At 57.9% G+C, this 12,993-nt stretch overlaps 4 protein-coding genes across 4 annotated transcripts; 2 read left to right on the top strand and 2 right to left on the bottom strand.

The window, feature by feature from the left end:
• Positions 1–189: 189 nt before the first annotated feature.
• Positions 190–1,692, top strand: COX10 (Protoheme IX farnesyltransferase, mitochondrial; the record flags this gene model as incomplete). The annotated part of the gene is made up of 1 exon (XM_053185285.1): positions 190–1,692. The coding sequence occupies one exon, from the start codon at positions 190–192 to the stop codon at positions 1,690–1,692; it is 1,503 nt and encodes a 500-aa protein (XP_053030773.1).
• A 614-nt stretch (positions 1,693–2,306) lies between these two features.
• Positions 2,307–3,362, bottom strand: COL26b_012645 (uncharacterized protein; the record flags this gene model as incomplete). Its single annotated transcript, XM_053185284.1, has 2 exons — positions 2,307–2,780; positions 2,844–3,362. The coding sequence occupies 2 exons, from the start codon at positions 3,360–3,362 to the stop codon at positions 2,307–2,309; spliced, it is 993 nt and encodes a 330-aa protein (XP_053030772.1).
• A 4,190-nt stretch (positions 3,363–7,552) lies between these two features.
• On the top strand, positions 7,553–9,018 carry COL26b_012644 (uncharacterized protein; the record flags this gene model as incomplete). Its single annotated transcript, XM_053185283.1, has 3 exons — positions 7,553–7,864; positions 7,933–8,516; positions 8,610–9,018. The coding sequence occupies 3 exons, from the start codon at positions 7,553–7,555 to the stop codon at positions 9,016–9,018; spliced, it is 1,305 nt and encodes a 434-aa protein (XP_053030771.1).
• A 458-nt stretch (positions 9,019–9,476) lies between these two features.
• COL26b_012643 (uncharacterized protein) lies at positions 9,477–12,617 on the bottom strand (the record flags this gene model as incomplete). Its single annotated transcript, XM_053185282.1, has 1 exon — positions 9,477–12,617. The coding sequence occupies one exon, from the start codon at positions 12,615–12,617 to the stop codon at positions 9,477–9,479; it is 3,141 nt and encodes a 1,046-aa protein (XP_053030770.1).
• Positions 12,618–12,993: the final 376 nt, after the last annotated feature.

Below are 12,993 nucleotides of genomic sequence, written 5' to 3'. Positions count from 1 at the left end.
CCAACCGACCGACGACGCCCCGATCACCTCGCCGGCTCACGACCTCCGTCCCCAGCCCCTCTCAACGGACCGATCGAAAGCTTCGCGCATGGCTCAGTGAGAAGCACCCGCTGTCGACCGCCGTCCTCGCCCTCGCTCTCCCCTCCACAGGCAGAGACATGAGCGCAGACACTGAACAGAGCAAGAACCATGCGGCCAGCTCCCAATACGCTCTTGCGCCCTCGTCTTCTCGATAATGTGTGTCGCCAATGCCTCCACCAAGCCTCCAGCTCCCCTCGCGGCTTGGTCTTCTCGCCATTAATCCTCCGGCGCGCCGCTTCCACGACGGCACCCAAGGCCGCCCCCGCCGTGCGTCTTAGTGCGAGCTACTTCCTCCCCAACAGCGCCCTGGACCGTCCTCGACCCTCAGGAGCCCGAAGCTCTTCCGTCTCCGCCTCGGCCTCGATCGCCTCTTCCTCCTCCTCCTCCTCCACACCATCCGAGCCGAACCACCTCGCCGCAACCCACGAACACCCCCACCGCCGTCGCCAGGCCGCGAAACGCAAAGCCGCCGCTGAAGCCGCCGCCGCCTCTTCACCCGACGTACCCCTCCCTCAAGATGCCTCCTCCGCCCTCACCAGCGTCGCCGAACGGCAACCCGCCCAATCCGCTCGTCGCATCTTCTCGATCCTCCTCTCCCTCTCGAAACCCCGCCTCTCCGCGCTCGTCGTGCTGACCGCAATGGCTTCCTACGCGCTGTACCCAGTCCCCGCCTTCCTCTCCCCCGCCATCACCGAGTCGCCCTCGCTCAGCCCGTTGACGCTGCTGTTCCTCACCACCGGCACCGCCCTATGCTCCGCCTCGGCCAACTCCTTGAACATGCTCTACGAGCCCTCGACCGACGCCAAGATGACCCGCACGAGAAATCGTCCTCTGGTCAGAGGCCTGCTCTCTACGCGCGCCGCCGTCATGTTCGCCGTCGCCACGGCCCTCACCGGCGTGGGCGCACTCTACTTCGGCGTCAACCCGACCGTCGCATTCCTCGGCGGCGCCAACATCTTCATCTACGCGGGCATGTACACCCCGATGAAGGCCATGAGCGCCGCTAACACTTGGCTGGGCGCCGTCATCGGCGGCATCCCCCCGCTGATGGGCTGGGCAGCGGCCGCAGGCGAGACCGCCTCAGGCGACGGCTCCTGGCGGGAACTCCTCCTCGCCAGCGACGGCAGCTCCATTGGCGGCTGGTTGATGGCCGGTCTGTTGTTCGCCTGGCAATTCCCGCACTTCATGGCCCTCTCGTGGCCCATCAGGGAAGAGTACAAGGCGGCGGGTCTGCGCATGCTTGCGTGGACCAACCCCGCCCGCAACGCCCGCGTTGCGCTGAGGTACAGCATTGCCTTCATCCCCCTCTGCGTGGCGCTTTGCGCTGCCGGCGTGACGGAGTGGAGCTTTGCCGTGACGAGTTTACCGGTCAACGGATGGCTTTCGTGGCAGGCCGTGCGGTTTTGGAAGTACGAGGGCCACAAGGGCTCGGCCAGGGGTCTGTTCTGGGCCAGTGTCTGGCATCTGCCCGTCGTCATGGTGCTGGCGCTGCTGCAGAAGAAGGGCATGTGGAGTCGTGTGTGGAATAGTGTCATGGGCAGCGACGAGGATGAATGGGAAGACGACGAGCTAGACGAGATGCCTGTTACTCCACCCGCCCCGCGCAGATAGTGGTAGAGGCGGCAAGCATAGAACTTGCCATGTATCATAGTGTGCTCTTTTGTCATGGAAAGAAGCGGTTCTATCGGGAGGGCCTCGGTCTAGGATCCCGGGTTCAAGATACCGACCTCACTCTGTAACTTTGTGTTTGTGTGTGTTGTTACGACTAGAAGACGCAGCTGACCGAATAGACGTTTCGATTGTGAACTTCAAATCATTTGGTTGCATTTCTCCGGTCCCTCCCCTTTTTCATACCAGCCACCATCATCTTGGTATCTATAGATGCTAATGTACACAACCATGACTCCTTGGGTGCTTCCCCGCCCGTTGTCATTACCTAGGCAAGTCATATTGCCTGTGTGCTGTTGTCCCCGTCTCTCAAGCCACCCTGTTAGAGGAGCACGCACTTTCCACCCATCTTTCTTGTCAACGGTATATCCGGTTGTATCGGCCATCCCAACGCCTGCAACGCCACCCTCATTGTCCATGAACGGTGCAACATGGGCCTAGGGCTAAAAAAGGAAATAAAAGCAAGATCCTGTGTAAAAACGAAAAAGCCTCCGAGTTCAAACTTGTTGTAAACGAGCGTTCAATCATTCTGATAGAAAGGAAACATAATGACACCCTCACATGGGATGTTGGCCGCCACCGCCGGGACGGTTGATGATGGCGTCGATGCCCATGTCCACGCTCGGCAACCTCTGGCCGTGTTGATACATTTGTGGGCCGGGTGAGACTGATGGTGACTGGCCTGGGTATCCGCCGTTGACCGAGGCATTCGAGGAAACAGAGCTGTTGTATCCGTGATGGGCGCCCGCGTGGCCGTAGCCATATTGTCCGGCATGGAGAGGTTGGAGATGTTGGGAGAAGGAGGTGACGTAACCGGCGGCCGAGGTGGTGCTGCCACCGCTGGAGTGGCCGGAGGACATCTCCGGGCTACTGTAGGACGCGTCTAGCTCGTCAACTGGGGTTAACCCGAGGCCGCTGATGCCGCTGTCATCGTCATACCCTGGTGGTAGTGGTTGCCCCGATTCCAGGCGCTCCCGTCTGGCCCCGGCGCGGGCCGCACTCTGAAGATTCTTGAGTCCGTTGGACATGCACTGCAGAGGCTTGGTTAGCAGATGCGTCGTACATCTCGTTGGTGTCATCATGGTTGAACATACCTTAGACTCAACAACGTTCCACTTCTCTCCGGTGCGTGCTGCGAGAGCAGACCAAATCTCCTTGCGCATGCTCATGTACTCCTTGGCCAAGCGTTCGAGCTTGCGGTTGTCCCAGTCGTCGGCACCCTTGCGCTCCATCAGACGCTCGTGGCGCTTTCTGCAGGCGTTGGGGGTCTTGTTTGGGAAGTAGGCCATCTGGATCTGACCCCAGTTCAGGCCCTGAGAACGGGCCGAGAGAAGTTGTTGGTCGTCCTGCGGCGTCCAGGCCCCGGAAGAGGCGCGGTGCTGCAGAGGAGGTACCGAGACCGGGGGTGCGGCCACCGGGGCGTAGCTTTCGTAGGTGGGCTGGGGCTGGGGCTGCATCGGGGCTGAAGAGGAGGGCACCGTGTAGTAGGTCTGCGGCATTGACATTCTCTGGTTGTACATGGCGATGGGGTTCGCCGCGGGAGCGAGAGAAACAGGCATGGAGTTGATGTAGCGGTGGTGGCTCGAACTGGATGCCCGCGTGTGCTTGGGCATGATACCGTGGGAAGATATGTTGTAAGAGGGGGCAACTAGAGAGTTGCCGTCAAGACGTAGGATAAGAACGAATGCAGATTAGAGGATTAAGCTGCGAAGAGAGAGTTGAAAGTGTCGAAAGTGAGAGTTTCGTTTCGTTGGTGTTCGTGCCTCGCCTGGAGGTAGACTCAGGAGAGAGGCCGATGATGGATATAGAGTAGTAATAGAGGAGCGAGATAGCGAATGGAGATGTGTAAGTCAGAAGAAATCTAGGAAATCTGGCTTAGGAAATGCTACGACGATGACGATGACGAAGACTTGGAAGGAAAAAAGGAAAAAGGAAAAGAGACGGAAAAGGAAATGTTGTGAGATGTTGTGAGGTTGCTTGGTAGACTGAGGAACAGAAGGGTCAGAATCAGGTCGAGGAGGCGGATATTGGGTCTGACTTTAAGCAACATCACGGCCTGCCGGGGGGACAAAGAGGCGAAGAAGCGCGGTCGAGATGAGACCGGGGTGGTGAAGATGTGAAACAAGACAGCATGGCTGCAAAAGAGCAGAATCGCAGCCATCGATGCCATGAAACCCGTCTCGTGTGTCCAAAAGAGCGGGCGTCCAGACAGAGGGCGGACGACATTGGCTGGAGGGATGGTGAAGATGGGCGTCTGTCTGGAGTTGGGCGCGTAGAACTGGCCGGGTCTGGAGGGCGGCTACGATGGAACTTGGCATGATCGGACGGCAGACCGGGGTGCCGAAGAAGGGAGCATACGGCTCAAACGGGAAGAGATTGGGGCCGGGAAAAGAGGGTCGAAATTAGCAAAAGTGTTGGGTATGAGTAGGCGCCAGCCTTGCCGCGGTCGCGAGGCTTCATCTGGAGAGGTTCGTCTGGGTTTAGGGCTGGATCATGCCACGACATACGTGGGGTTTGGCCGTCGATCAGTCTGCGGGCAAGGGTAAGCTTGTTCTGGGGAGCTGTTGGTACTGCTGGATTGTCAGTCTGTGATATGATGGTGTAGCAGTGAGGTTGAAGGTGGACATGGGCTTGAGCATGAGCATGAGCATCGAGCCGCCGGGGTGCGTTGGAGCGGACTTGAGACCCCACGGCGGCGGCGAAGGAGCCAATTGGGGTCCGGGACGAGAAATGAGGCAGGGGAGGCGCATTGCATTGGAGGCGACTCTGCTCTCTCTGTCTCTCTGTATGTATGCGCGCGCGGCAGGATACGTAGCCAAGATGCCTTGCCGTAGACTTGCATCAATGGATGGAACGAGGGCGAGGACAATGTTGTGGTTGTTGGCGGACGGTGGTAGCGGCAGCAAGCAAAACCCATGCCTGGAAGCGACGCGCATACCGATTGACGGACAAGGGGTACCTCCAACGACTCTCTTTCTCTCTGTCTCGCTGGCTTGCTCGCTCGCTCTCGACGGGTAGCTCGCAGAGCAGAGCGGGTCATTGCATGGAATCTTGCATGCGCATAGCTGGATCAGATGAACCACTCAATGGTCCAATGGCACAGAGATGGGCGAGAGAGACAGGCAGAGAGCGAAAGAGAGGGCGAAAGAGGGCCTGGTGTTGTTCGAGCGGTTGTGCGCTGTCAAAGGTGGAAACGACGAAATGAAGGTTGACTTAGACGCGCGCCTGGAAGGCTGAGTGGAGCTGTTCTTAGCTTTGTGGGCCATGGTGGATGGCTGCCGGGCCTCTCAGTGGCCAGGGCTGGAAATAGGCCCGCGCTAACTGCTTTCTGATCGACGTCTTGGTTCCACCGCGGGCCGGTGTTTCTCCACAGCAGCTGTGGGTTCCCGTACCTTACCATTCAGTGAGTGTCCCTGCCAATGCAGTGTCCCTACCACGGGCCCCGCGACCCTTTTCCTTCACCTTCTGGCCTCGCCTTCAAACCTTTTTTTTTTTTCCTTCCCATGCATCGCCGTTTTCCTCAAGACGACCGAACCAACACAAGACAAGGGTTCAGCATGGGCACTTCATCTATCTCAGACAGCTACCGTGCAGCGTTTCTGCAGAGCAACCCTCGCTTCCCCCACACACAGCCGAGCGCTTGTTTCTGCAGGCGTCGGTCGAGGTGACGATGGCGGAGAAGAGACGAGCAGAGACCGCCAACCCGACCGCTATGCGCCGCCTCAAGCGCGTGTCGTTAATAGAATGTTTGTGTGCGCAGATCGCCAACGATGATTCTACTCGGATCGCTTGTGACGTCCATGGTCTGCCGCTGAACAGCCTCGACAATCTCCATGATACCCCGTGTCTCTCCCAGCCTGAGACCTTTTCTATTTATTCGCAAAGCAATGCCTCCGTCGTTCGAGGTGAGGCAGACAGGCCATCACCGCCACTTGCAAGACATGGTGATATGACGATCCCGCAGCCTCGACAGGCGGACGTTTTCCTCGAGTCTCACGACTGAAGATGGTCACAGATGTGCCGTAGATCAGAAGTCAAAGCTGGACGATCCTCGACATTCCAGACAGCACGGCAGATAGATGGTAGCGGCGACGCTGCGGAGATTCCCATTGCACACCTGCGGTCATTAGCTAATCGTTGAAGAAAACCCGCGAGGACGGTTATCCATGGGTGGCCTACCTTCCGTCATTTGTGGCTAATATCAGCGCTCAGCTCCGGCCCTGCCAAGACACAAGCCGTTGACGGGGCTCTTTGCTAATTCCCGGCGATGCATTCCAGAGTCGATCGTTGACACTGGAATCCAGCCAGGGGTCGAGTCAGAAGGTCCAGCCACAGGTGCCTGACAATTGTCGGTGGCAAGCCCGACGGAGGAGTCGAGGCTAAGGCTGGTGCTAGCAGTTCTAGATGTCGACACGCACACCTGGCTCATCTCTTTGCCCCTTTTTGTACCTGTCAGAAGGCAGTTAGGCCCAATTGATCCTCAGAGCCGGGACTCTTCACGAGATGGCGGCGGCCAATAGGGGAGGTGCGGGGTGCGCCTCCTGCTGCTAAGGTAAGCCGGCAATGTCGATGAGGGGTGCTTGCCTTAGCATCTTAAGCACAGGTAAGGTACCTCGCCTAGGTAGTCGGATGCTCTGGCCCCTCCAGCTTCTTCCTTGGTGCTTTGGGAATTTAGAGTGTGAGCATCCTACCTCAGGTATTGAGTTGTGCTTCACCACGTGCCCGGAGCATCCTCAGGTACCTGAGTACCTGACGCCGGGCGCCGGGCGTCTGGCGTTTGGCGTTTGGCATCGGGGACATTTCCGAGCATCTCAGACTTTGAGGGAAATCAGGCAGATCTGCCATCTGTGCTCGAGATAGGCAATTACCACAGCTCCTTTGTCTAGGCCGAACCCGACTGACAGCGACGGTTCCACGAGGCTTACACGCGTCCCCACCACCTGGCAGCCCAGTGGGTGATGTGGACGGCAATCAACAGTGGCTGCTAAAGAAACCAGCCGGATTTACAACGGGATACTGGAGAATCCTCAAAGAAACCGTCGGCCGCCACCCACGGCATTTCCGCATGGTGGTTGGTGCGACCTCCAGCCTGAGGTGATGATTCCTCGCCAGCCTGCCTACCTAGCTCCGCCAGATGATCCTCCAGGCCCGACAAATGCGATAAGGCCCAGGGTCCCCCCCTGCTACCTCCCCCATCTGGACCTCCTCATGTTCGTGTCAACAGGGGGTCAAAGGGACTTTTGGTGTTTGCTGCCCTTTTCCATCTGCTCTTCTTCAAATCTCACCTCTCCCCTCACTTCCTTTGGTCAGCAGCAGCCTTGGCCTTGGCTGTGTCTATTCACTTTTCTATCCTGAGCATTCACTGTACTTTTTGACTCAGGTTTAAGTAAAACCTCCTAACAACACTACCCAAGGCAAACCAACATTCTTACACACAAAAAGACAGCTGTCTGAGACAAAGGTAAGCATCTCTGCTAAACACAGCTACCCCTCCTCCGCATCGTACTGGAAGAACGCTTTTTCAAACCATCATATGAATGTTTGTCAGATCTCCCAAGCTTATACACGCACGTCCAGCAGATCCCCTCCCCTCTGTTGTTCTTCCCAGCTGGGAGGACAGCCTTGAGATTGCCGCTCCTGCGTTTTCGCACTACCCAGGGGTCTTTGATCCATTCACCTTTACACCTAGATATTTCCCACAAAGCAGCCTCTGCTTACTTTCTCACCTCAACCTGACAAAAACACCAACACCCTCCCAAAAGTGCAGCCTTGTGCAGACCATCTACACTGCACCGCCAGCACCATGGATTCCGATACCAACTTCACCCACTCCGCCTCTGAGGGCTATACGACGCGCATCATGGACATCACCGTCGCCATGCCCGCGACCCTTCCCACCCTGTCCATGCTGCTGTCTCTCCTTGCAGGCTACCTCGTCCTGTGCCATTCTCTCCGCTTCAGACGCATCAATAACCTCCAGAAGCGAATGGGTTACACCGACCGCGCTTCCCTCGCGCGCATGACCAACAACGATGCCCAGCTCATCCTGAAGCACATGATTGAGTTTGAGTTCCCCAAGTTCTACACCTTGGCTCTCCAGTTCGCCATCTTCAAGGTTATTTTCCAATCGTTCCCATCCATGATCAAATTGGTCACTCAGTCAATCTGACAACACCACTCCAGACCTACGGCTTCGAGACCATCTCCAAGCTCATCGTAGCCACAAAGAACCTCGCCGACCCCAAGAATGCTCAGAAGCGCTACGAGGACACCGTCATCATCTTTGGCGAGTTCTCCATGAACCCCCCGACTTCGGACCGCTGCCTCAAGGCCATCTCCCGCATGAACTACCTCCACAGCGGCTACAAGGCCCGCGGCCAGATCTCCAACGCCGACTTCCTCTACACCCTCGCCGTCTGCGTCACCGAGCCCACCCGCTTCATGCAGCTCTACGAGTGGCGCTCCCTCACCGACATGGAGCTTTGCGCCATCGGTACCCACTGGAAGGCCCTCGGCGACTCCATGGACATCCAGTACAAGGGCTACCTCTCCCAGGACTCGTGGGCCGACGGCATTGAGTTCGCCCGGGACATCACCGATTGGGCCAAGCGCTACGAGATCGACGCCATGAAGCCTCACAAGAACAACATCCAGGCCAGCGCCCAGCTCATGGAGATGATGATCTGGCACGTCCCCAAGTTTGCAAAGTCTTTTGCCCAGGAGGTTCTGACCGTGCTCATGGGCGACCGCATCCGCGACACCTTTTGGTGAGTACAGTACTCGTGTGCCCGGCTTGGCTTGCTTGGCCTGCCTCCGCTCTGTCTTACACATGAGGCCTGCCGCTGACGTTGAGATATCAGCTTCGCCGAGCCAGGCATCTACGCCTCCTTCACCGCCTACGCAGCCCTCATCGCTCGTCGCTTCGTCGTCCGCCACCTCATGCTCCCTCGCTTCTCCCCCGTCGTCTTCTTCTCTGAGCCCGATCCCAAGACCGGACGCATCCAGCACCATGAGTACCTCGTCCACCCCTACTACATCCCCGCCACCTTCTGGAACCGTTTTGGCCCGATGAGCTGGATCACTCGCATCCTGGGCGGCACCGTTCCCGGCGCGGAGAAGATGATGCCCGAGGGCTACCTCTTTGAGGACCTTGGCCCCAAGGAGAAGATGGGCAAGGGCGTGGAGGAGCTGGCTGAGGGTGTCGAGGACCTCAAGTCTCGCGGCCGCGGTGCTTGCCCTTTCTCTGGTGCTTGTCCCTACTCCGGCTAGCGGCTTTGCCCGGCGATCCTTTTCAGTTATCCTCTTTCTTTCTGTTCCCTTCTCTTCTATTCTTCGCTCGCAGGCCTGATGGCATTCGAGATGAAAAAGGTGGATTGGCATTATCACGAGCAACGGCTTCCCGTTAGATATACACATGGAGCATGGAAGCTTTACCATGGGGCGTTGGGGTAGCGATCACAAAGCAAGGAGGGCTCGGGCTTTTCTCTTTTGTATCATTGTAGATTCGCTCTTGGCATCGGTCGGCTGCGTACAAATCCAGCAGGCCGCTTATACATATTTCTCTCAAAACATCCGCTCTCCAATTTCCCCGTGCAATTGCTGCCACGGGCTTCAACTTGCGTCGCTCTCCTGGGGGAATAATGCTGCATCGGACATGCTATCATAACTTCATTACCTCCACACCCCATGGGGCTGAGATCTCCCCGAGTCTGTTGCAACAGCTCGAATCACGATCCAGCTATGCCGAGACCGACGCGGCCTTGACTGCCGTACGGCGCCATGCCCGCACTCATACTCGTACCCGAGTTGGTCCCGGTACGCTCGCGCATCCTCCGACCCTCCATGAGCCCACGCAACCCGCGCTTTTGCAGGCCAATGACGGAGCTCAGCTCGCCGCCCCAAATCTCGCGCATGCCTCCACGCTCGGAATCGCCAATTTCGGAACTCCATTCTGACCCACTGACGCTCGTCGTGGCACTGAGCTCGTCGCTAGATGGTCGACCTGAGGACATGGCCGTGTTGATGCGTAAACCTCCCGCGCGAGAAGAAAGACTCTGCAGATCTGCACTGCTGCCGTTTTGAAAACCGTCGGGATATAGCGGGGAGCCCATGGCGTCGACGGGAACGAAGAAATTGGGATTGAGGGAGCCGTCGATGCCGCGACCGCCACCGGCTGCCATGGCAGTTGCGTTGAATACGGCGGCCGCGTTTCTTGAGTCGAGTAGCGCGTGAAGACGTTCGACGACCGCCTCCAGCAGACCGTCGATTTTGTATGGTCGAGCAATCTGCAGAAGAGAGCAGAGGATAGGAGGCGTACACAGGGGAGACGACGGCGGCGGCAGCGACGACGTGTAGAGGAAGTGAAGCAGAGCCTGGACCGTCAGGTATGTGTGAGGAAGGTAGAGGCACCGAGGTCGCGAGTTGGGCGGCAGAGATCTCGGAGTCGGCGCCGAGTTGACGGTATTCGGGTCGGCACCACCTGAACCGGGAATGGAGAACGAGGCCGCGGAGGCGCTGGTCGGAGCTGTGCTGGGAGGCTTGGCCGATGATCCAGACGAGAGCACTGTGCTGGCCACAGAGTTCGTGCTCTCGTGGGTGTTACGAGATGGCGTGATGGTCAAGACGGAGTTTCTGACCGCACTGCCGAGACCGGACCGCAAAGTCATTGCATCGCTGCCGTCCTGAGTCGCCGTGCCCTCCCGCAGGAGCTGGACAAAGTATGGACCCCAACGCCGGGCGACGATCCTGGAATTAATAGGTATTCTTTCTCCATGCAAACACAGGATATCCATATCGGACAGCTCACGCAAGGCAAGTGCCTTCTCTCCGAGTTCTTCGGCAGCCTTCGAGTGGAAGCGTCCGCCTGCTGTAGAACCCGCCTTCCTCGCCAAGCTCAAGCCAGGGCCGGTGTAGGGGCTGCTTGCAGACACGAATCCGGACATCGGGCTCGTCTTTCTCGGGTTGTCGTAGAAACCAAACGCTTCCAGCTCGACCATGCAAACGTTGGAAAAGTTGATTCGCCGATGATTATAGTCGTCGACGAGGCTTCTTTTCCGGTTGCCCAGAATCACAAAGGTATTTCTCCGGTTCCATAGCACACCACGGTTCCAGCTGCCTTGGCTGAATACGGCACCGCCCGCATCGATTCGTGACCAGGTCAGCGTCTTCAGATCCAGAGCCCACAGCGCATATTCTTGCTTCGAAGATGTGAGATATGTGCCGCTAACAACAAAATATGTGTCGATCACGCCACCGTTGGGGAATCGCAGACCCGGGGGTGAATAGGAGCCTGACATGGGCTTTTCTGTCAAAGTGCCATCCGAAGATCTGATCTGAAGCTCGAGCTTGACGTCCAAGAAGTTATAGTTGGAGTAGATCAGCATCGAGGATCCGGCCTCTCGGGATTCTTGGCTCATGTTGCCGCCCTGCTGGAATCCATTCAAGCTTGACTTGCCAATACGCGTGCTGACTGAAGGAGGCAATGGCGCGACGACGCTCCGATAGGCGCCGCAGCTCTTATCCAATGGCTCAATCGAGGTCCACTTGAGACTGCGCAGGTTGAACACGCTAATCTGTTCGATGTAGTGGTTGGCGCCATCCTGCCCACCCACAACCACCATCTCAGCGCCGCCGGAACCATCAATGTTGATTCCTATCCTGCCTTCGTTGGGGTTTCCTGATGATGGGTTATGTTGAAGGGCCGACAGCGGCGCCTTGTGCGATGTAAAAGTTGCCGAAGTAGGTAGGATGCAGGCGCAATGCGCGTAGCGACCCTGAGGAGCATCCTGCGTAGGAATAAACGTCCACTTCCGCGTCGGCACATCGTAGATATAAATGTCGGACATGACCGTCACCTCGGGCTGCTGGTCAGGACCTGCGCCGGTTTGGTTAGGCGTCGGCGACATGCCTCCGTAGCAAACCATCTTGGTGTCGCCGAGGGGGCACATGGAGTGAAAGTAGCGCGGTGGTGGGATGTCGCCTGACGCTTCTAGCTTCGACCAGTGCCTGCGGATAAGGTCAAGTTCGTAGAGATCCGACGTCAGTGGGGCCGGCCGGCTTCTAGACAGTATTCTTCCTCCAAAGACGTATAGCTTGTCGCCCAATATGGTCGTCGTGGCTCCGACGAGCGGGTGCGGCTCTCTGCCGGTCGTACGGTGCACGTTGCACATGAGGCCGGACAGGTGCGCCGATGATGAGGGGGTAGGAGTGCCAGCGGCTGAAGGAGCTCTGTTGGGTTGGGACGAGGGTGAAGGGCCTGCAGACAACGGGCCATTACTCCGTGGCGTCAGGTTTTCACGCATCTCTTCGCCTCCATCTTGCCTGGACGAGCTTGCCAGGCTGCTCTGGCTGCTGTACATCTGTGCTCTGTCCACCGATATGCTCGAGTCCATCGTACTCGTGCGACTTTCCAAATCATCGGCCGGAGCCTCTTCGATAGCACCAAGACTCGCGTAGTTGTAGTGTGTGGCAGCAGGGGTATCGGGGCCGACGGGCGAGGTTTCTGGTGGCGGTTCGGGGAGGGGTTTGGCGAGACTGCTCTGTAGGCTCAGACTCCTTGCATGCTGAAGAGCACGAATCTTGGAAGAGCTTGAGCCTGGAATGGGCGTCGGTGTCGCGGACGGGGGCGGAGAGGGGGAAGAAGTCAAACTCGGGGAGTTGCTGTTGAAACCGAGGCGGGACAGTGACGGCTGTCTGGATAGCTTGGAAGAGTCGTCTCTGCTCGGAGCGAATTTCTTGAAGCCCCGATAAACGCCCGAGAGGATATCGGCCGTGGTCTTTCCGGAGGGGGGCGACCGGTCCTGCTCCGTCTCCGAATCGGAAAAGCGGGAGAGGTCTGACTGATTCGAGGTTAGTCCCGAGCCAGACATTGCGGCGGTATCAACCCGCAGGCTGCATAAACAGCCGCAGCAAGTAGCGCAAAGTCAAATCGGGTTCGGAAATGTCGAGGGGGGAAACCTCAGAAGCTCGAAATGGAGGTTGGGAGGGTTTGCATGTGGTGTAAGAGGGGCGGGATCGTGGGTATGGGGTGATCAAGCGCCGGAGGTCAACAGGGACTGGTCCAAGACAAGATCGTCGAGGTCTGCCGTCGACACCAATGCCATAAACCAGCGAGTGCCCCCCCAAAAGAGAGCAGTAACAAACAAGGACGGGAAACGGGAGGACCGAAGCAAAAGAGGAGCGGTGGAGGCGGAGGAGCAAGCGACGGTCAAGTTTTCGTTGCTGTTGTTGGTGGTGAAGTCTCAA

The sequence above is a fragment of the Colletotrichum chrysophilum genome (assembly GCF_026319265.1).
Source record: "Colletotrichum chrysophilum strain AFK26 chromosome Unknown scaffold_184, whole genome shotgun sequence".
Taxonomy (NCBI): Eukaryota; Fungi; Ascomycota; class Sordariomycetes; order Glomerellales; family Glomerellaceae; genus Colletotrichum; species Colletotrichum chrysophilum.
Note: the sequence above shows the minus strand (reverse complement) of the source record. Positions and strands in the feature narration are given on the sequence as shown.